Here is a 25362-nt window from a genome sequence, read left to right as displayed (position 1 = left end):
GTAAATAATTATTATTTATCAAATTAGCTAAAAAAAATTATTATTTTTATTCTTAAAAATGATTGAAGAAAAATCTTCTCAATTTTAGTTAAAATGTACTATATTACCATATGCAAAAATTACAATTGATTACTATTCATTTATCTCTATGACGATCTCGTTTAAATCTCGTAACAGCAGACCTGAACGTATTTGTAAAGTTTGGCCTGTTCTGACGTGGCCTTGTTTTTTTTCTTTTCAGCTAAATTTTTGTAATTATGCCGGTAAAACAGAACTTAAAAGAACATTTTGAGGATGGGCGATTAGATTTAAGTATGTTAGCTTTGACTGAAGTTCCAGTAAAAGATATTGTAAGTATAAATACCATCACTTCTTCCTCTTAAATTTCTGCTTTGTTTATTGTTTAAAAACTTGTGCATTAATTAAGATTCTAGGAAAGACTGCTTTTAAATTATTGCAAAAACAAATTATTTTATTTGAATAAAGATCTTAGTCAATGACAGATTTTGTGAAATTGTTTTGTTTTTTTTGAAATTACAGTTTTTTCTTTAATGCATTTATCTAGCCTTCTTTCTACTATAATGTAATTATTTTTTTAAATTCTTTTAGTAAGATTTATTTAATAAATTTCCTTCGGTTAGTACCTACTTGTTTAACATTGCAAAGTTATAGTATTGCCAACATAACCTAAGTAACTAAAACTTTGCTGTAGTATTTTTTCATTAGCAGTTAAAATTTTTAGCACATAAATAATAATTTTCCCAATCAATAATAGTTGTTTTCTTTGTTTTACAGGCAGCCATTCCAAAAGCAACAAGTTTAGATCTCTCTAACAACAGACTGACATCAATTGGGGTAAGTCATATTAGTAAATTTAGAATAGATTCAATAAGTCTACACTTATGTTAAAATGTTCACTGGATGGTTTTAAGTGTAATTTAATATAATTTCATTTTAGCTAAAAATTACAGTTTTGTATGGCTGAAAATATATTAGATTGATTGCAATTAGTGCAAGGACTAGTTGGTAAATGTTAACTGATAGTTAAACCTGATTACTTTAGTAAATATTCCATAGCAACATGATAGTGTAGTCTTACATAGACATATAACTATTTTTATTTGTTATCACAAGGAATCATGAATGTGTCATTTTCATATTAAAACTAAAAATAGCATAACTAGGTAAATCAATTAGGATTTTACACAGCAATTACAAATTGTTAAGTAAACAAATTCTTAATCTGTTGTATTAACAATCATGATTGTTTGCTCAACATAGCTGTTATTTCTCCTAATTTATATAATTAACATATATTGATAGTGCATTAATAAGTAGTAAATTCTGCTGTATGAAGTACAAAACGTTCAATTTTTTTTTCAAGCTGCTACATGCTAAAGCCCACTTACAGCCACAAGTGATGACTTTTATAGTGGTGAAAATGTCTACGACTCTGGTTCAAATTTACATTATAAATAGTCATGTATCTGTCAAACAAATAGTCACATATTACCAAAGCCCAAAAATTAAAACTAAAAAATAGAGAAACATTAAAAAAAAATTATTTTCAAAAAGTTTACAAAAGGTAAGTGTCAGGACTTAAGGTTTTAAAGCTACTCATCAATTTTGATAGAAAAGTGAAGATATTATTAAAATGAGGTAGATGCTCTAGAAAACCATGTTGGGAATTAGAGAATCGTAAAACAAAATGAATACAAAAATACAAAAGTCAGTCAATCTAGGCTATTAAATACATATATAAGAGTTCACAGACATCAGTATATTGTTTTCAAAAAAAGTTAGTTGTAAAAAAATTTTGTATATAAGTTTTTCCACAATTGAATAGAAGTATGTATTTATTTATTTAAAATTTATTTTCTTATTATTTTCATAAAATAATTATTTTCTTTGACATAAAAGGGTAGACTGCTGCTTTATATGTTGGCCCAATCTTTATTACGATTATGAAGCAAAACAGTTATGAAGTTTACAATTTTTGCATGCTTTTTGTGAAGTAGTGTTGTTTCATGTGCAGTCAATATCCAGTAGTTGAGTGAAGTTGAATATCTGAATAAGTTGAATTGAGTAAGGCTGAATATATTGTAAACATAACATGCTGATGGTTAACCTCTTTCACTACTAACTTTCCCTAATAACTGTAGCATTATTTGCCTGTTATGTATTATTAAGTAATTTGATTTTGTGAGTACCCAATTAGCAGTATTAAGATGATTTCTCCTTAATAGGTGCAGTTTTAATACATTACATTTAATTTGCATTGGCCTTTCATCAGGAGGTCCCAGTTTCGAATCCTGCTCAGGCATGGCATTTTTCACAAGCAACAAATTTCATTTCCAAATCCCATGCACGAGCTTCAAACTTATATGGCAATATCATCGTGCCAAAAAATTGATCAACGAAAACTTAGAGAAATTTCCTGGTAGAAAATATTTAACCAACTTTTGTAAAATCCATTTTTCTTTGTTGCAGAAAAACTTTCCTTTATCTCTGACACATCTTGTTCATCTGGATTTGGCTAGAAATCAGTTGGTTGAATTGCCTGAAAATATTGGTCTGTTGGTAAATTTAAAACACCTTGATCTTTATAGCAACCAGTTGACATCACTTCCATTATCATTCGGCAATTTAAAAACATTGAGATGGTTAGATTTAAAACAGAATCCATTGATGCCAAAATTAGCGCAGATTGCTGGTCCATGTTTAGATAGTACACAATGTGCAAGTGCAGCCAAAAATGTAGTTGAACTTCTTTTAATGATGAACAAACAAGTTGAAGTTGAAAAACAGCGTCGGCAGGAGCAACGGCAAAAACAGTTAGGTAAGTATGGCACTGTTAGTTTGTAACAGTACTAGTAGTTTGGTTTTATTCTGATTATACATCAATCTTTTAAATTTGCATATTTTTGGAAAATAAGTAAAAATTTTTGACCAATGTGTTTTGAAAGTTCTGCTGTTATAATTCAATAATTAACTTGTGTAAGGTGGTTGTATTATTGTTGAAATTTACTGTACCAACTTTTCAAAGAAATATTGAAAGCAATATTTTATACAATTTTTGAAGTGCTTAAAAATTGAAAATTAATAATTACAAAATAATTGTTGTGCTATGCGAGAGATGCGAGGAAGGATCAATAACAGTTGTAAAGAAAATAAAGTTATCACAAAAGAAGATTGTGGTCCTTTTTAATAATAAGCATGTTTATAAATTATAGTTAATGAATTTTTTGACAATAATAAAAAAATATTCTAAGCGGTAATCTGGCAATAAAATACATAGTTGATATAAATCTGAATTTCAGTACATACAATTCTATATGATGTCATTATTTAAAGTGATATCAAGCTCCTGAGTTTACTGGCCACACCAAAATTCTCAAAGAAACTTAGTCATTTGATTTCTTATCAACACATCTATTCCTGGATGTAAACTACTTAAAAAACCGCATCTCATATCAAAAATTAACATCACAGGAGAAAACAACCACATTGTCAAAAGCAACACAAAATTTGTATATAAAAATAAAATAATAAACATTTTGCCTAATTATAAAATAGCGTATTTTTATGCTATCAATTTGTATATAAATATCTCTGTACCAGAAACAGTAACATTAAAAAAAAGTCTGGAAAAAGCCTCAATTTTAAATCACCAGCACTTTTAACAAATACAACTAAATTACTTCACCTTTGTCAAAAAGAAGGCCTTGCGATGAGATCTTGCTTAAAAGAGGATTACTAGGTAAAGTCTACTTAAATTTTTATAAAAACAAATATTATTAATTTTTAACCAGTACAAACTGTGTAGTAGAATTAAATCATTATCAGGTCAATCCATTTGAAGTGATCCAAGGGTGATTGCTTGACCAATTCAAAAAAAATTGAAACTTACCCACTTGTTTCCTATATGTCTTAGGATCTTAAAACTATTTTATTTTATTTTTTATTTAAGCAGTTTACCTGTGGCAGCTAATTTTGTTACGTGTTAGGTGATATACTCACCTGTAAAGTTTTATTAATTTTTGAAAACTAATTTTTTATTTTTAAATTCAAATTTTGCCTTCAAATAACTTTGATGAGACTGGTGATAAAAATCTCAAAATCGCACAACTTTCAGTGTTTTTGTAATGTTTGTAGGAAATAAAAAAGTATCTTATCTATTGTACTGATAAAAGTTATAATCTCTCAAAAATCATGAAAAACCTGTTAAAAGTAATACTATTTTGACTCATTAAATAAGTGCTCTAAGGGGTTTCTTGTCTTCTTGGCACTTGAATATTTTTATACTTATTATAGTTGAAATAGATTTGTTTGAACCATTCAACTGCAGTGTTCATGTTATAACAGGCGCTTGTAGTCATTTCCGGTTGTCAGAAAAATTCATGTTGCAACATGCTCATTTATGCTTGTTGCATCATTTAGCTTTGCAGTTAGAGACTGGTCAGTCTGAAATTAGTCGGTGACCTGTTCACATCTTTACTGAGTATCTCAAATTTCATTGTGTGTTTGGGAGTGTTTATTAAAAAAATAAGTTGTACTTAATAATATTACATTTGCAAATTTCAAAATCAGTTAAATTGTTACATTATTTTCAAATAATTTCACATAAAACAGTAGAAGAACAATGTTCAATAGGAATTTATGTGAATGACGTGTCATAAAATAGTGTACTCTACAGTGTCAAAAGAACTCATTAAAATTTGTGAATTTAGTGCAAACAATTTATTTTTTATGTGTTAATTCAGATGTCACTTGTTTGTATATATCATAAAAAAATTTTTTTGTCAAAATTCAGCCACCTTTATGAACAATTCTGTTGTGATCCTTTGAGAACTCATAAAAAAAAGAAAAGCTTAAGACATAACATTAGAGCAAGCTCTTAAAGAACTCATTTTTCCAAACTTAAATTTATTTCCTGGAAAGTCTCTGTTTTAACAGTTTCAAAAGTATTTTTTCTCAGCAGAACAAAGAATTATATAAATGTGAAGACCAAGAACAGCAATACATGCCCCACATCACAGAAAGTTGTTATCACTTGAACTACAGTGACGGGTCGTTCTCACACCATTTCAAGAGCATTATCAGAAGAGATATCACAGCTGTTTGTTAACCACACTAAATAATAAAGTTTCATTACTACAAAAACAGGCTATTTCACTGAAGAATAACTAAAGTTTTGCTACAATTTATTTTTTCTTCGATAGTGTTTAAAAAAATAAACCAACATAAAAATAAAAATGAATTCTTGAAAAAAGATGTAGACTACTCATTGAAATCTCAGTTTGAGTAAGTTTTATAAGCATTTCTGAACCAAAATTGTATTAGGTCAGTGATTCCCAAACTGTGCGCCACAGGGAGCCATGGCCTCTTCACAGGGGCACCATGAAATATTGTAAAAGCTTCACAATTAATTGAACAGACATTTATAATTATTAATTTAATGTTAATAAAGTAAAAAAATAATGAAGATATAAGAGTTTTATTTATTTTTATCTCTTACTTACGAGTAGTCATACTTTTACTGGAAAAAATTTTATTGTAAAAGGGTGCCATGACCCGGAAAAGTTTGGGAACCACTGTATTAGGTTATTGGTATTGGTTAAGTTATCATTAAATTAAACATATCATTAATAATTTAAAAAAAAACTATTTTAAAGATGTAAAGTGCAAAGAAGACAAGAAACTATCTTTCAGCACTTATTTAGTGAGTCAAAATGGTATTGCTTTTAATAGGTTTTTCATGATTTTTGAGAGATTATAACATTTTTATTAGTACAATACACAAGAAACTTTTTTATTTCCTTCAAACATTACAAAAACACTGAAAGTTGTGCGATTTTGAGATTTTTATCACCAGTAGTCTCATCAAAGTTATTTGAAGGCAAAATTTGAATTTAAAAATAAAAAATTAGTTTTTAAAAATTAATAAAACTTTACAGGTGAGTATATCACCATTAATATTATTTATGGTAAAACTACTAACATATACTTACATATAAAAAAATCAAACTCTAGGCCACCCCAGCCTCTTGAAAAAAATTACCAAAAGTGAAATTTTCACAGTTTTTCATGTTCAACTTTGTTGGTAATTTTCTCATAGAAAGAAGAGAGATAGGTAAATAAACCACTGGACCAATCTTTTACTTTTAGAAAATATGAATAAATTGCTTTTTGTTTCATCCTTCCAGGATCAATAGATTTTAGTTATGATATTTTCTGTAAACCCTTACAATCACAAAAATAGATAATTGCACCATAACAAAAATAGCTGCCACGGGTAAACTGCTTAAATAAAAGATTAAAGAAAAAAATAGTTTTAAGGTCCTGAAACATGTAGGAAAGAAGTGGGTAATCTCAGTTTTTTTACTTGGTCAAGCAACCAGCTTATGTTTTTTTGGGACACTTCAAATGGATTGACACTATCTTCAATATGCGATAGCACTTTAAATTTTATTAAATGGTAATACAGACAAGTTAAACTTTTAATCACATATATAAATATTAACTATAGATTTTTCTACCAAAAGACTGAAAAAATTTATGCAGTAATTATTTTCTATATACTTCGTGAATTAAATTTATAGAAGTATATAGAAAATAATTACTGCATAAATTTTTTCAGTCTTTTGGTAGAAAAATCTATAGAATGATTCACTTACAGAATGCACAGAAATCAAATATAGCAGTTAAAAGTGTTGTCTCCCTTCTGTGCATTCATATTTAGGTTACTAACTTACAACTAAGCTTTGAAAATAATTATCAAGATGAATTGAATTTTTTATTTTATTTTTATTTTTGGATGGACAATAGTAAAATAATATAACATGTTAATTCAACATCAACAAAATTAGAAGAAATAGAAATCGTTGTCAGAGTGGAATACGAACAGAAAAAGCACTGCAATCTTGTAGTTTAATTCTTCTATCAGTATTCCAAAACTCACTGACTCTTGTTCTTTCATTTTCTGTCAGTCACCACTGTTACGTAGTTGAGTACATCTGCTATATCAACCTTTCAAGTGAAGCCACTCTATTCTTATTTATATAGTTTAAAAAAAAAACAATACACTTTCAATGTATAAATAAATAAATTTTGTAAATGTCCAGAGAAATGATTCATAGTAACAATTTCAATGTTAAGCTTTAACTTAAGCTACAAGAACAAAAAAAAAATCCTAAGAATATTTAAAGTACACCTATAAAAAAAATCCTAATCACTTTAAAAATCCAATTAAACCCCCTGAAAAAAAAATTCTAATCACCTACATCAACTAATCCATATCTAAAATAATAAAATATAAAAAATCGATTATAAAAAAAACCAGAAGAATAAAAATTTAAAAACCATTTAGAGCTAAAAAAATAAATAAATACAAAGAACTCAAAACATCAAAAAAATAAATAAATAAAAACAAAAATAAAAGAATTAACCTAAAATCAAAAGACAAAAAAAATCATCCTCAAATAACCAAAACATGAAAGAACCACAAATAAACCAGAAAAATACAAAAAGAAAAGAGAAATATTTATATAAAAACTACAAGAGAAACTAATATAAATCAAACGTAAACTGTAAATAAAAGTAATCAAAAAAAAAAAAAAACACAAATCTAAAATAAAATCCAGAAAAAAAAGAAGGAAACCCACATAAATAAATTAGAGAAACAAAAAAATGCTGTAATTACATAAGGACACTGCTTAACAACACCACTTACAAACCGAATATCTTGACTCCTTAAAAAACAATGAATAAAAATATCCAGAACACAAAAAAAGTAATGACTTAAAACAGCATGAATTAATAAATGAATAAAACAAAGAGACAAAGACCCAAGAGAAAGAATAAAAAAACATAAATCCCAACTGTCTAAGAGTAGAAAAAGCAATAATCCTCCTCAAATCATTTTCTAAACAAGCAGCAAAGCCAGATAAAATTATAGTAATTAAAGAAAAAATCATTAAAAAGTGTGTCACAAAAATAAATAATGTAATTAAATCGAATAATGAGATAAACACCAGAAGTTACTAGAGTTGAGGAATGAACTAAAGAAGAAACAAGAGTAGGAGCGGCTATAGCCGAAGGCAACCAAATAGAAAAAGGAAATTGAGCACTTTTAGTAAAAGAAGCAAATAAAACTAAATAAACCAAATAAATAAAATCATCATTAAAAAAATAAATAAAAAAATTAATGAAAAGAACCAAAATTAATAAATAAACCAATACATAAAATTAAAAATACATGGCCTACACGATTTATTAATAAAGTAATAAGACCAGAATATAAAGAAATTCTATTCTGATAATAAATAACTAAACAATAAGAAACTAATCCAAGACCATCTCAACTTAATAATAAAAAAAAACTATACTTAAAATAAATAAAACTAAATAATAAAACCGAACTAAATTTAAATCACCTGCTATATAACCAAGACTATAAAATAAAACGCAACCTCTAATTAAAAAAACAAAAGACAAAAAAAAACAAGAAATTCAATAAAAAAAATCAAACTCATAGAAAAAGAATTAAAAAAAAAACCACTCAAAAAAAAAGACAAAATCATATTCAAATAAATAAATACAAAAAAAAAATAAATAATAAAAAAACAGCCTATCCTAAAAAAGATCTTTGATATCACAAATCAAATATTATATAAAAAATAGGAAAACAATGAAGAAGTAAAACATAAAATTCACAAACACAACAAGAATTCATTAAAATTAAATCACCTGAATATAAACCATGCTGAGTTAAAGAAAAAATTATTACTCTATAACAAGCAAAAAAAATAAAATAAAATAAATTAAAAAAAATAATTAAGAAAAATCTCCATCTCAAAATAGAAATAATTAAACAAATCTCAGAAAATGAATTTAATCTAGAAGGACAAGATATGTTTATAATACAAAATAAAAATTAAAAAAAAACTAAATTATTAAGTAAATAATTAAGTAAACCCCTGACAATAAAAAATCTACGACTTCCCAATCGATCATAAATAAATCCAATTAAAAAAAAAGACCTGAAGAAACAAAAGCATGAGCAACTATAAAAGATAATGAACCAATTAATCCCAGACCAGTTATAGTAAATAAATCACAAATAACTAAACTTATATGACAAACAGAAGAATATGCAACAAGAACTTTTAAATCTCTCTGAATTATACAAAATATTCAATATTAACAAAAAAATAACCATAATTAAACAAAAAATAATAAATATAACCCAAACAATGAATAAATCCATACCCTCTCAACTTTAATATAACACCAGCTAAAATCATAGAACCTGAAGTAGGAACATCTACATGAGCCCTAGGCAACCATAAATGAAACCCGAATAAAGGAAACCTAATTAAAAAATAAAATAATAAACATTAAATAATTATTTAATAGAAAATCAAAGAATAAATAATTAAAATAACCATAAAAACTATTTGAATAAAAAATTCTAAATAAAAAAGGAAAGGAACCAAAAAGAGTATAAAAATTTTTAAAAAATCCCGCTCTCAACCGTTCAGGTTGGTAGCCTCATCCAAAAATTAATAAAAATAAAATTAATCAATAACAATAAAATCCAAGACTAAAAAAAAACAATAAAAAATGAAAACAAAAAATATGAACCCTAGACAAAAAATCAAAATAATAATGTAAATAAACAGAAAATATATGATACCCTATCAATTATAAAAAAATAAGAAATAGAAATATATATATATAAACCCACCAAATAAACAAATCAATTATTTAAAATACAAAAAAGGATTAAAGAAAACAAAAATAAATAAATTTTAACATAAAGATAATCTATCCAAGTAATCTCTTCTAGAATTACGAATTAAAAAACTAACAAAGAAAGTCCCAAAACACCATCACAAACCCCAAATACTAAATAAATAATTAAAAAATAATAATCAAAAATCAAAACAACCCATAAATCCAAAAATAAAAAAAAGAACAAAGCAATAAATACTCAAGACCTAAAAGACACAAAAGAAAATGACTACGAATAAATAAAAACATAATTAATCTAAAAAAATAACCAAAAAAATAAGTAATTATCATAAGTAAAAGTTTAAGATAGTTTAAAAAAACAATGATCTTGTAAATCATAATTTTAAAAAATTTATCTAAACAAGATCAGTAAAGAAAAAAATCAACTTTAGTATCCAAAACTAATATTTTATATCAAAATACTTACTGAATTTTAACAAAATGCATAATTTTATCAAATATTATTTTATCCCCAATACTAAAACATCCCATATCACTAGGATCAGTATTAATTTTCCAAACAGCCCTAATATGCAGAAATCACTCCATATTAATAAAATCATGATACCTTTACATTATATTTCTAACAAAAGTAGGGGGGCTAATAATTATATTTATATACATATCAAGAATCGCATCAAATGAAAAATTTAATCCAAGAATAAAAATTCTTATAATTTGAATAATCTCAATATTAATAAGTAAATTAGACCCAACCATAGCAACAATAATCAAACTAAATGAAACAAAAGAAATAATAACCGAATTAACTGAAGAAAAATCAACAAGAAAATTTTTTAGAATTTATAAAATAAATATTACACTCGGAATAATAACAATCTTAATTATCACAATAATCTCAGTAAATAATATTGCAAGAACATTTGAAGGACCATTAAAACAAACTTATTTTTAAATCAGTACGGAAATCAAGACCACTAAATTCCTTTTTAATTGATCTACCAAGACCCTCAAATATCTCATTATGATGAAATTTTGGTTCACTCCTAGGCATATGTTTAATAATTCAAATCATTTCAGGATTATTCCTAGCTATACATTACTCTCCAAGAATTGACAAAGCATTCAAAAGAGTTGTACATATTATGCGAGAAGTAAATTACGTGTGAATAATTCGAAATATTCATGCGAATGGAGCATCATTATTCTTTATTTTAATCTTTATACATACAGGACAAGGTATATACTACGGATCATTTAAACTAAAAAAAACATGAATATCCGGATCGGTAGTTCTTTTAACATTAATAGCAACTGCATACATAGGATATGTATTACCATGAGGACAAATATCATTCTGAGGAGCAACAGTAATTACAAACTTAATCTCAGCAATTCCAGTGGAATGTTCGAGCTGTACGGTCCCGCATTGCAGATATTGGAGTACTGGCGCAGCTTCATGATCCGATTGTCATGTGTTTCCAGGAGACTCATCTTCTGCGACATGATCCAATCGCACTCAGGGGATACTTTTGTGAGAGGTTCGACTGTGTAGTGGACGGTAGAGAGAGTGGTGGAGTGGCTATTTTCATGAAGAATGAGGTATCAGCTACAAGGATTCGACTGACCACTCTCGTTCCTGCTGTTGCAGTGAAGATCTCTGTTCCCTTCAAGATCTCTCGCCGAACACTGAGTTCAGTGCTCTGGATATCTCAGACCTCCTCGCACAAATACCATCTCCATCATTAATAGTGGGAGACTTCAATACCCACCATGTTTCTTGGGGCTCAACTTTCTGCTCCACTCAGGGAAATATAGTATACAATGTAAGACAGGACTTAGACCTTTGTTTGCTGAATGATGGGTCTCATACATTCATGTCTTTATCATCTGGTACTATGTCTAATATCGATCTCTCCATCTGCTCGCCGGCTTTACTCCCTCGTTTTGGTTGGTCTGTTTGTGACGATTTTCATGGCAGCGACCATAAACCAATTGTTCTTCGTTTCGGTGTGGACCACGAGATTCGGAGAAGGCCACGGAGGTGGATTGTTGAAAAGACGAATAGGGATGGATATCGTACGGCCTTCCAATCGCAGTGTGACGTCGGTGCGGGCGTCCTTGAGCACCTTTCCTCTCTTACGTCCAAAATACTTGAGACTGCCAGCAGATATGTCCCACAAACATCGGGCAATCCTAAACGTCCTTCTGTTCCGTGGTGGAATGATGATTGCAAGTGTGCTATTCGGAATCGACGGCGTGCTATACGCAAATTCAATAATCGACCTACAACTGAACATCTAGATATGTACCGCAGAGCTAGGGCGGTGTGCTGTCGGGTCTTCTTGACCGCTAAGAGGAATTCGTGGACGAAGTATGTGAACTCCATCTCACGTACTACTCCCACATCTACTGTGTGGAGAAAAATCCATGCAATTTTCCGGTCGCCAGGGCATTCTATTCTCAGTCTTGTCGATGAGGGGGAACTCCTTACATCATCTTCCTCTGTAGCAAATGCTTTAGCGAAATCTTTCCGTTCGGTGTCTCTCACCTCGTCATATAGTAACGACTTTCAGAGATACAAAGCACGGATGGAAGTAATGGCATTGAATATTGGTGTTTCGGTTGGTGAATTGAACACTCCATTCTTACTTAAAGAATTGTTACACGCACTTAGGAACTCGCGTGACACTTCCCCTGGACCGGACAACGTTCGCCTTTGTATGCTTTTGCACCTTCCTGACTCAGCACTACAACATCTTTTGAGTATTTACAATGGTTTATTCTCCGGACAAGTCTTTCCGCCTGACTGGTCGGAGGCATTTATTATACCAGTACTAAAAGCCTGGCAAAGAGAAAACCGATCCCTTAAGCTACCGCCCTATTTCTTTAACAAGCATGTTGTGTAAAGTAATGGAGAGGATGGTGAACCGCAGGCTTGCGTGGTATTTTTAGAAACATGGCTTTCTTTCTTCGGAACGGTGTGGTTTCCGACATGGGAGATCTTACATTGACCATTTGGTGTCGATGGAGACAGCCATACAAAACGCCTTCCTGAACCGCCAACACCTCGTTGCTATCTTTTTCGATATAAAAAAGGCGTACGACACGGCCTGGCGACGTGGCATTCTAAACACCCTTCGGAGGTAGGGGATCACTGGCAACATGCTTGCTTTTATCCGGGGATTGAATCACCGGACGTTTCGTGTTCGTGTGGACGATTCACTTTCAGACAGTGTCGTCTTAGAAAATGGGGTACCGCAAGGTAGTGTATTAAGTGCCACCTTGTTTTCTGTGGCCATAAACAGCATTACCACTTGTGTACAGGCTCCTGTCTCTTGTCTTTTCTTTGATGTTATTTACGTTGCGAGCCGATCTACACCCACTGCGGAGCGACTGATGCAGAACACTATATTTCGCCTTGAGGCTTGGTCAGGGACTACTGGTTTCACATTATCACCCGACAAGACGAAATGTGTAGTCTTTTCTCGGGTACGGAACCCTTCTAATCCGCGGGTTTTTCTGAACAGGGAGCTTATTGCTGTCTCTACTTATGTCAGGTTTCTGGGTTTGCTTTTTGATAGCCGTCTTACTTGGGTCACACATATGAGGGATTTGAGGACAAAGTGTTCCAAACTTTTGGATATGATGCGGGTCCTAAGTAACACCAACTGGGGGGCCGATCGGTCGTGTATGTTACGTTTTTATTACTCCCTTGTTCGTTCCCGTTTGGATTATGGTTGTCGCCTATTCCTCAGCTCGTCAAACCGTACTTAAGATGCTGGACGGTGTGCATCATTCTTTTCTTCGGCTTGCCACGGGTGTGTTTAGATCAAGCCCTATCGCAAGCTTACTTGTAGACAGTGGTGAGCCATCACTTTGGGATAGACAAGACCAGCTCTTGTTATCTTATTTTGCCCGTCTCAACAGACAGCCGAATCACCCAGCTTTTGACCCAGTTCTTAAGAATCCTAATTTGTGGAAGTATGAGGACCGTCCACGTTGTACTGCACCTGTGGGTGTCCATACACGACGTCTGCTGCAGTGTGTGAATGTTAGCGCTCCGTCGTTCTTTTCATCATGTCCCTGCTCGAATCCCCCGTGGGGAATAAACCATGTAAATTTTACGTTTGTTACAACGTATGATCACCTATTGTTTACCAGCAGGTATCCCAGTTTCTCCTCACCAAGTCGAACCCAGACGTGGTGGTATACACTACACTGATGGGTCGAAGCATGACAGTAACGTTGGTTGTGCTTTTGTTTTCAATGAACAGACTTATATGTTTGGCCTACCCGGTGTTACGAGTGTGTACACCGCGGAACTACTCGCTGTGGATAGGGCTCTAAGTATTGTTGGCTCTAATTATAGGAACATTCTTATTTACAGTGACTCGTACAGTGCTCTCCAGGCATTGGAAAACCTTTATTCAGGACATCCTGTCGTCGTTGGCATTTATGATAAAATCGCTGAGTTAGAAAAAAGAAACAAGGAGGTAGGTTTTTGCTGGATCCCTAGTCACATTGGGATTCTTGGTAATGTGAGGGCGGATTCTGCTGCGAAAGATGCGTGTATTCAGCCTCCTTTCACCACCCAAGCTACTACCTTTGATTTTATTAATCATATAAAACAATTACTGCGAGCACGGTGGCAAAGTGACTGGACGGCTGTCGTCGATAGTAAACTTCGGCGGATTAAAGACTCAGTGTTGCCGTGGGGCTCCTCTTGCAGGAACTCTCGTCTAGAGGAAGTGGTCCTCTGCCGGTTACGGTTGGGGCATATGAGGATCACATAGGAATATCTAATGTCGGGAGGAGACCCACCTCTGTGCACACAATGCAACTGCCGCATGACTGTGCAACACATTCTCGTGGACTGCGTATGTTATGCGGCATTGCGTCGTCAGTTTAATATACCCAGCAGCATTCGTGATGTCTTGGATAATGATGGCAGGGTTTTGGAGCGAATGTTTCTCTTTTTGCATAGTACTGGGTTACTGCAAAGGATTTAATATACTTATATATGTTTTTCTGTAAGGAAAATTTTTTTATAATTTTAACCCTTATTTTCAATTTGATTTTTTAGTTTAATTTTACTATCCGGGGTGGGGATTTTTGCACAACCCATCAGAGTTAGGTAAGTTTTTATACTTTCTTTATTCTATTATTTTATCTTTAATGTTTTGTCAACTTTGTCTGTGATATTAGTTTTGGGATTTATTTTGCCTTCTTGGCTTGTTTCAGTAAATTTTTATTATATGATTAATATTACATTTGCACCTTGTATAGCTTATTATTTTGGAACTATATTGCCCTTTTAATAATACCTACCGGGCGATGATAACGCCCAAGCGTGTTTTTCGCCCACAAACAACCAAAAAAAAAAGAAAAAGCAATTCCGTATATAGAGGAAATAGTAATACAATGAGTCTGAGGAGGGTTTGCAGTAGATAACCCTACACTAAACCGATTTTTTTTCATTTCACTTTATTATTCCTTTCATCCTATCAATAATAGTAATATTGGATTTAATATTCCTTCACGAATCAGGATCCTCTAACCCACTAGGTATAAAAAACAACATTGATAAAATTCCGTTTCATCCATACTTCACAACCAAAGATATTATAGGAATATCCATAACAATAATAATTTTCATAATAATAATTAATACAAATCCATTCCTTACTATAGATCCAGAAAACTTCACACCAGCTAATCCACTCAGAACACTACCACATATTCAGCCAGAATGATATACTTCCTTTTTGCATATGCAATCCTACGATCAATTCCAAGAAAATTGGGAGGAGTAATAGCACTAATCTTATCAATTGTAATTAGTATATCATTACCGTTTTCAATAAAAATAAAGTTTCAAACAAGATCATTTTACCCAATAAATAAAATTATATTTTGAACAATAATTAACACATTTATTCTACTTACATGAATTGGGGCACGCCCAGTAGAAGAGCCATATATTATTACAGGACAAATCCTAACAACAATTTACTTTTCATTTTTTATTATTTATCCATTGACAGCAAACTATAAGATAAAATATAAGTTAATAAGCTTAAAGCAATATAACTTGAAATTATGTGAATGTATAAAATACTATTAACTTTTTAATCACCTTAAAATAATGAAAAACAAAAAAATCCTAAAAAAATTAAAACCAAAATATAATTTAAAGTAACAGGCAAATATCTCCTTCAACATAAATATATTAACTTATCGTAACGATAACGAGGAAAAGACCCACAAACTCAAACAAAAAAATAAATAATAAAAATAACCTTAACAAAAAAAAAATTTATACAATCACCCCCCAAAAAAACTAAACAAGTAAAAAATCTTATAAGCATCAGATTTCTATACTCAGACAAAAAAAAATAAAGAAAATCTAAATGATCTATACTCAACATTAAATCCAGAAACTAACTCTGACTCACCTTCAGAAAATCAAAGAACGATTAGTCTCAGCCAAAATACATGAAAGAAAAATTATAAATAAAGGGAAAGAAAAAACAAATCAAATATCGGACTGAAAATAACAAAAATAATTTAAATTAAAAGACTCACAATATAAAATAAAACAAAAAATAACCAAAAAAAAAAAAAAAACAACTTCGTAAGAAATTCTTTGAGAAATTCTACGTATACAACCTAACAAAGAATAAACAGAATTATAAGATCAACCAACAATTATGATAAAATAAACCCCTAACCCAGAACAACAAAAAAATAAATAAATAAACAATAAGTAAAACCAACAGAATTAAAACTAAAAGGAAATATCAACCAAAAAATTAAAGAAACAGAAAGACCCAAGATAGGAACAAAAAAATAGATCAAATAATTTCCAAAAACAAGAAAATAAAATTCCCTTCTAAACAATTTTAAAGCATCTCTAAAGGGCTGTAATAAACCAAAAAAACCCCACCTTATTAGGACCTCTACGAAATTGAATATAACCTAAAACCCTGCGCTCAAACAAAGTAAAAAAAGAAACACCCAAAAGAATAAAGATAAATAAAAAAAAACTAAAAATAAACACATACTAACTGTAAAAATACATTATTAAATTCTAAATTTAAAGCACTTAAATCTGCCAAATTAGCAAATAAATTATTACATTACCAAACATCCTTTCGTACCAATTAGAATAATTAAAAAGAAGATAGAAACCAACCTGGCTTACGCCGGAGTAACAGTACAAGGTGAAAAGATAAAGATGCTACGATTTGTTGATGATATAGTAATTCTAGCCGAGAGTAAAGAGGATTTAGTAGAAGGAACAATGAACGGCATGGATGAAGTCCTATACAAGAACTACAGCGTGACAATAAACAAGAACAAAACAAAAGTAATGAAATGAGTAGAAATAATGAAGATGGACCACTGAATGAGAAAATAAGAAGAGAAAAGATTATGGAGGTAGAAGAATTTTGTTATTTGGGAAGTAGAATTACGAAAGATGGGCGAAGCAGGAGTGATATAAAATGCTGAATATCACAGGCTAAATGATACTTCAGTCAGAAATATAATTTGTTTACATAAAAAAATTAATTTAAACGTCAGGAAAAGATTTTTGAAAGTATATGTTTGGAGTGTCGCTTTATATGGAAGTGAAACTTGGACAATCGAAGTATCTGAGAAGAAAAGATTAGAAGCTTTTGAAATGTGGTGAATGTTAAAAATCAGGTGGGTGGATAAAGTGACAAATGAAGAGGTATTGCGGCAAATAGATGAAGAAAGAAGCATTTGGAAAAATATAGCTAAAAGAAGAGACAGACTTATAGACCACATACTAAGGCATCCTGGAATGGTCGCTTTAATATTGGAAGGACAGGTAGAAGGAAAAAATTGTGTAGGCAGGCCACGTTTGGAATATGCAAAACAAATTGTTAGGGATGTAGGATGTAGGGGGTATACCGAAATGAAACGACCAGCACTAGATAGGGAATCTTGGAGAGCTCCATCAAACCAGTCAAATGACTGAAGACAAAAAAAAGAAGCTATATCAACGCGTCTAAAACTACATGCAATGATTGCATTTTTAACAGTGGAAAAGTGAACTCTGGTGACATTTATTGGTATCTTAAGATGCTTGTGGTGATGAAACTGTTGACTGAAGTAATTGTGAGTAGGTTATAATATTGTCTAGGTCAACAAAATTTTGAGCATTAGAAACTATTAAATCGACTATTGAGAATGAATATTGCAGTGAAGAACCAGTTTTTATGACTGACAAGAAGCACCAATAGGGAAATTGATGAATTAATTCAAAATAACTGCCACAACATAAACACATCATCACTCAGATCAGCTTATCTAAAGAACGAGTAGGACAAAATAATTTTTTTTGGCGGTGGTATCTGAGATTCCAAGCACATGTATGTGATCATCTGGAAGGTAACTTCATCTAATCACTTCTAGGTTGAGCCACTGGGTTGGTCTAGTGGTGAATGCATCTTCCCAAATCAGCTGATTTGGAAGTCCTAGTAAAGCCAGTTATTTGTACACGGACTTGAGTACTAGATCGTGGATACCTGTGTTCTTTGGTGGTTGGGTTTCAATTAACCACACATCTCAGAAATGGTCGAACTGAGACTGTACAAGACTACACTTCATTTACACTCATACATATCATTCTCATTCATCCTCTGAAGTATTATCTGAATGGTAGTTACCGGAGGCTAAACAGGAAAAGAAAAAATCACTTCTAGGTTATCTGTAACTAGTGGTGAACTCTTCATCGCAAATCATCTGATTTTGAAGCAGAGTTCTAAGGTTCAAATTCTGGTAAAGGCAGTTACTTTTATACAGATTTGAATACTAGATCATGGGTACAGGGTTCTTTGGTGGTTGGGTTTCAATTAACCACACATCTTTGGAATGGTTGACCTGAGACTGTGCAAGACTACACTTGCACAGTATGAATGACACACTTGACATATGTTAATGTAAGTGCACTTGCACTTATATTCACACTTGTCATACTCATTCATTCTCTAAGTAAGTAATATCTTACGTGGTTCTGGAGATTAAACAGAGAAAAGAGAGGGTATCTGGAACTGGGTCAGCTGTAAATTGTATGCAATACATAGACATGTAAAAACACTGTATGAGAATGTGATGTGTGTGTTGTATTTGTTGATGTATGGAGCTGATAATTCTGCAGTAAGATTGTAGTCAGCCACACTTATCACATGGAACTGCTGAGGCTCTATTGAAGTTGAAATTTTACATCTTCACAATTTTCCCTACTTCACACCTTCCATACTCACCAGATATGGCACCCTGTGAATCTCAATTGTTTCCACAATTAAAGAGTGTTCTTATAGTATTAACTCGATCCACTGAGTCATGGATCAAGGAAAGTTCACAAAAATGTTTCTTGATTGATAGTATAAGAAAACCGATTTACTGTTGGAAGAAATGTTTAGATATAAATGGTGAGTAGTTGGAAAAATAAATGTAATTTTTTGTAGCAAATAGATTGTACTTTTATGTCATTTGTTTCATTTAACTATCCCTTTTCATTTGCAAGTTATTAGAGATTGTGCATCATATTTCAGCCCCACCTCTTGTAATTCAAAACTTTCAGTGTATCTTTATCATTGCAGAATCACTAATACCTTATAAGTAATATGCTAAACAACCTATAGATAGTTTTCTAGAATTTTTGAAATTAAATGTTCATTACAATAAATTCTTTGTCAGGTTAAGGAACATTTACTTGAAAATAATAAATTTCAACTTGGATTCAAGTTATGCACTAAAGTTTAATGGATGATAATCATAATTATATCAATTTTTCAACAAAAAAAATTATATATTTATATTATATTCTCTAAAATGTATTATATTATATCTTTGTATTATATTCTCTAAAATCATATTATTGAAACTTAATATACTTATATTTACTTATTCTAATATTGTTAAATATCATTGTTTCTTTAAGAAGTAATAATTTTTTTTTGTTACAAAAAGTTTTTTTACTAAATTTATGAAATCAGATATACTAATTATAATCTCTGAAATTAACCAGAAGAAGCAGTAGTCTGAAAAATTACCAATAACCGAAAATTGATGATACAAATTGTCCACACCGGACAATAAGAACCAGTAAAGTGTATTTTAGTTCTTGGTATGAAGAGGTAATCAATTTTGGACACCTAATAATCCCATTCCGAGACACTACCCGCCCGGAGGGCCTAGCGGCAGAGACCTGCCAGGAGAAGCTAGTTATACAAATAAAATAATAGAAAAAATACACGTAAAAAAGCTTTAAAAACTCAGTAACCGTTTTATAAAATATTTAGTGAGTAATAATAAAAGTGATTGAGAGGATCTAAGGAGAATTTATAAAATTAAATGAATGTAATAAAATTTATATTTGTAAAACTAACAGATCTTTTAAAAAAGGATTTATGGAACATTATAATGCTTACAGAAACAGAAAGAGAGGTCTGTCTAATATGGCTGACCAATTGTTGCAATGAAAACGTAGTATTACTGGTTAAAAAAAAAATTTTGAAAGTTTGTAACAACATTAAAGAAATGAGTGTATACGTGAAAATATTATATTTATAAATTTAAACAAAAGTATGAAATTGTTAATCAATAGATCATTTTTAAAGATGGTGCTTTAATTAAAAACATAATGAGTTGTAGCAGTTGGCAACAATGTTTATGAACGCAATTGTGTGACATTTTAAATTTGTCATTCCAGTTGGTAGTGTAGTTGTTCAAGTTTTGTGGTTATTAGGGTTTATGTTTTCTAAATTAAGTTTTGTTTTTGTAGAACTATGTACTGACTGATGATGTGGGATCCCACGAAAGTTAACTTGTGGTATTAATTTTAGGTTTTTCCAGTAATTGGCTTTGGTGGTTAATTTGTTTTTGCTTGATATAAAAATTATATGCCTGTAGAGTATAATTATTAAAAAAAAATCAACATTTTTAATAAAAGATTGCAGATCCCCTAATACAAAGTAGTTATTATTAGTGTGTGGAAGAGCACATTAACCAATAACCAAGTATATTTATATCGATTCCAAACAATAATGGAGTGCACTTCACTATAATTTTTTTTTGTCATCAAATTTTTTTTCTTTTGCAGAGGAGAATGAAAGAAAAGCTCAAGAACTTAAGAAAAAAGAACAGCAATCACAAAAAAAGAAAAATAAAAAGGGGAAAAAAAATGTGAATGGAAGTACAAAATTGTTAGACTCGCTGGGTAACGGAGATGTGGACAGTGGTAGTAGTGAAAATTTAATTGAAGGAAAAGGATTTGAGAGTGGTGATGAATTACAATGCAATAATTTTGACCCAGATAGTGATGGATTTCATCACAATGAACCGCTATTATCATCATCATCATCATCAACAACATTCAGTAATCTTAAAACATCACTAAAACAAAATAAATCAAGAAAAGGTACCTAATTCTTTTTTATCCTCTATATTTAATTAAGGTTATGGTTAAGGCTTATGGCAGACTGTGTTACATCAGTAAAAGTTATTACATGGTTTGTTGTAAATAAGGTGTGGATAATCTGGTTTGTAATTGTGTAGTGTTGTAGTTTAAATGCATCAGAAAGATTAATCTTAACACAATGGCAAATGGCTTGATCAAGAGTTTTGCTTTTATTTTTGACATATTGCCATGAGTCAATGTTTGTCAGAATAGAAATAGATGTTCATTTTCTTAGTTTTAACTACTAGTTTGGATTTCTGTAAATCCCTTGGATAGAAAACAAGAGTCCCTGGACAGTCCCACATGAATAATTGTCATTTTGTTGGATCTAATAATGAAGTGAAGGGTCACAAGAAGCGTCATAGTGAGCTGAGGTAGCAATTGACTGTTTTTGTGATATTTTTTCCAAGGCAACGTTATGAAAGTTAGTGAAGGACATGATGATGCCCTTCTGCCTATGGGCATGACCCATAGGCAGAATAATTCTGGTGAGGTAATTTATTACCTTGCACAGGACCATTACCTCTTGTATAACCATGTCTAGTATGACTGCATTAGTATGGGAATTTATTAAAATTTATATTCTAAACACTGATGTTGTTTACTAGTTTTCCCCTTTCTTACATAAATACCTATCCTATGTGCTGATAAGTTGTAACCATTTTTTTTTTCTGTAACTGTATTGTATCCTGATATTTTCTGATGTAGTTGATGATTTCATTAAGTATAGATTGGTAGGCCTACTGGATTGGTTAGCTAAATTAAAGCATTCTGATTCCTGTGTAGATGGGAATTAAAAAAATATATTACCCAAAGTTAGTCTTTATACTAAGTGAAACCTCACCTGATCCAAAATAGAGTCCTAAGTACTGAGATACTTAGCAAAAAATTGCTCGCATGCCTCACAGTGTTAAAATTTTGTGCACTAGATTATTTCATTATCAAACACTGAATTCTCCACAAGTTAATCCTGATACTATGGCAGTATACAAAATGTTGTGTATGTATAAAGGGTGTCCTAAAATGAGCTGACGTTTTAATTTTTTAATAAAACATTTTTTATTTGATTTCTGACAATATTTTTGCTTTATTAGATTGTAGTGACATTGAGGTTATGTGTGATCAAAACATCTGACAAATGAGTACCCTAGCCTTGGCTGCACATGTTCATTCTTTTGACAAAATTTTACAAAACATGTTGACATAGTTACTGGGAAATGTCGGCAACGTTGTATTGATCTCTTCTTTGAGGTCTTCAATTGTTTGTTATCCCCTTGTTATCAATTGTTTGATATACCCTTTTTCCGTAAGATAATGTCAAAGAAAAAAGTCCAATGGTGTCAAGTCACATGATATTGATAGCCAATTCACATCACCTCGCTGTGAGATAACATGACCATTAAATTTTTCTGACAATAATTGCATGGTTTCAATGGCACTATGGTGTGTTGCACTGTTCTTGTTGAAACCACATACCTTCTATGTCCATATCATTAATTTTAGGCCATATAAAGTTTGAAATCATTTCATGATATCAAATTCCATTGATGGTAACAAGGGCATCTCCATTCTCATTTTGGAAGAGTAAGGTCCTATCACTCTCAGTCCAAAATCCGCACCAAACTGTGGCCCATCAAAGATGCGTAGGAAGTTTTTCAATCTCTTTTGGATTTGCTATCATGCTATTTGGATGCCTTATGCTAAAAATGATTTTTTTTTTGAAAACACGTTTTGTTATTTTTACATGTTCAAGTGTGTGTAATTTTCCATAATTTAACCTCAATGTTTGCTAAAATTAGCATAAAAAAAAATCTCTACTATGGTTTTATAAGGAAAGTCATATACTTCCATACTAAAAAAAAAACAGATGAGGTTTGATAAAAAATATGTGGAAATTTTTTTAATTTCCCAGCCTTATTGTCACAATATTTTTTTTTGTGTTGGTACACTTGTCCCTAATGTATGTTTAAATTATGAGACACATTGGATGCTTAGTTTATTGTTGGCTGTTGAAAAGGATGCATGTGTTTTGGTATGATCGGCTACTTTTAATTTGTGGGAAAATGGAACAAAGAAAATTTGCATTAAATTTTGCTTTATGAAAGGAATTAAGTGGAGCACCACATTGTTAATGTTGAATGTTACTTTTGGTACAAGTGCTACCTACAAACACTTCCAAGAGGGCCATGAAGTCTTTAAAGATGATGAACGGCCTGGATGTCTGTTGACATTTACATCAACGATTGATGACAGTGTTAAAAAAGTGAAAAAAATTTATTTTGTATTTTTGGTGGATCTTTTATTTTTTGATTGTTTATTTTTCCTTTTCAGTTTAAAATTATTCCTTTATTTTTTTATTATTTTATATACCTCTTTTTTGTATTTTAATTGGCTTGTATTTTTATATGGTTTAGTAATTTTTTAGTTCTAATGGATTTTGAAGTATTTTTCTATTGGTATTTTTTTATATTATTGATTCCTGTTAATTTGAATATTTTATTTTTGGCAATTTATTTGGAGCGATTTATTTACTTTGAAAGAAGTTATATTTATGTATAATTTTTTTAAAAACTATTTTTTTTAATTAAAGCATAACATATTATTTTTATGTTTTATTTATAAATGTTTATTATTTATACATTGGATCACTACCTGTGTAAGTTCTATGCTGTTTGTGTGAAACAATCCAAAGAAAACACCTGGATTTATGGTGAAATAATTCATGGCAATTGCACCACAGTAATGCACCCACTCACACTTCATTACTTATTTGTGATTTTTTGTTCAAAAACAACTCTTGTGATGCCTAACCTCCATATTCGCTGGACATGCCCCCGTGAGACTTCTTTCTATTCTCCAAGAAAAAAAGGAATCTTGAAAGGAATGACATTTTGCCTACATTGAAGAGATAAAGACATCGCTGAAGGAGCTAAATGCCATACTGTGGAAATTGCATTCCAGATATGCTTTGGAAATTGGAAAAAGCACTGGTACAAATGTATTATATTTGAGAAGTACTCAGAAGGTTGACAAAATGAATATTGATGAATAAAGATTTTTTGAGAGAAACTAAAATTCTGTGTATTTTTTTAATCAAATCTTGTAAGTAGCAAATGAGTCGTTCTTTACTTCTGCTCAGCCATCTTACTCTTTCTGTTAATAAGCTAAAAATAATTATTCTGCACCTGTTTACTAATATCCATTTAGTTAAAAACTCCTTGCAAGAGTTTTCACTGTATTTACAAAATTTGTTTTAACTTAAATTATTTTTTGTTGTATAGTTAAAAAAAGTAAATAATTTGTTTGTTTTTTTCTTTGTTTCAGTTATTCATTTTTTTAGTATTCTAGTTAAAGTTGTTATTGTCAGTGTGATGATTGTTACATTGGGCCTATTTATTTTAAATCTACTGAATGAAGATTACTACAATGCAGTTAGAAAACAGTTGATTAGAGGAAAGAATCAGATTTCAGGATATCTTCCTAAACCAGTTGTATTCAAATTTAATAGAATGTATGTTACTAGCAGAAAATTATTTTGGAAAACTGCTAACCATGTTGGAAAAATGAGTATAAACCTGATAGAGAGTGCTCAGGAATGGTATCTATGGATTAGTACAGAGGAGACTGTTCAAGCTTATTATGAACAAATTAAAAGTGGATGGCTAGTTTTATGGATACGAATTTCAGAAATTTACAGGACTTTTTTGGGTCAAGCGGCTCATTAAAATTTTTTTTTTGTCCTGTTTGTGCTCTCCATGATGACAAAGTTCAATTATAAACAAGTTCTCTAAATATAATTATATATATATATATATATATATATATATATATATTGCATGTATTAAATACATATGTTTTGTGAAGTCTGATATTAGAATTGAATTTGTGAGTAATTTTACTTGTTATCAAATATGTTATATATTTGTTACTATGAAGAAAATTTTGTATTTTGAAATACTAATTTAATTTATTTTTAACCCTTAACATTGCCGTAAAAAGAATGATGAATTTTAGTATTTTGAAAGCTTTACTTGACATTTTTTAGCAATATTCTGGTGTCTGTAGATACTTATTCTGGCTTTGCTTCAAATAAATAAATGAGTTTAACACTT

The 25362-nt window shown here is 30.6% G+C and overlaps 1 protein-coding gene across 1 annotated transcript; it reads left to right on the top strand.

Annotated features, from left to right (window-relative positions):
* The first annotated feature begins 153 nt into the window (after nt 1-153).
* LOC142328723 (uncharacterized) lies at nt 154-25362 on the top strand. Its single transcript, XM_075372679.1, has 5 exons — nt 154-350; nt 796-855; nt 2491-2839; nt 20894-21211; nt 24575-25362. The coding sequence occupies exons 1-5, from the start codon at nt 258-260 to the stop codon at nt 24973-24975; spliced, it is 1221 nt and encodes a 406-aa protein (XP_075228794.1). The 5' UTR covers nt 154-257; the 3' UTR covers nt 24976-25362.

The sequence above is a fragment of the Lycorma delicatula genome, chromosome 8 (genome assembly GCF_047948215.1).
Source record: "Lycorma delicatula isolate Av1 chromosome 8, ASM4794821v1, whole genome shotgun sequence".
Classification (NCBI taxonomy): Eukaryota; Metazoa; Arthropoda; class Insecta; order Hemiptera; family Fulgoridae; genus Lycorma; species Lycorma delicatula.
This window is presented reverse-complemented; position numbering and strand designations above follow the sequence as displayed.

Excerpts from the sequence above, each read along its gene's own strand:
- LOC142328723 (XM_075372679.1), top strand. The coding sequence starts at position 258 with ATGCCGGTAAAACAGAACTTAAAAGAACATTTTGAGGATGGGCGATTA. Across the intron at positions 856-2,490 it reads ACAGACTGACATCAATTGGG|AAAAACTTTCCTTTATCTCT; the intron begins GTAAGTCATATT and ends TCTTTGTTGCAG. Across the intron at positions 21,212-24,574 it reads ACAAAATAAATCAAGAAAAG|TTATTCATTTTTTTAGTATT; the intron begins GTACCTAATTCT and ends TCTTTGTTTCAG.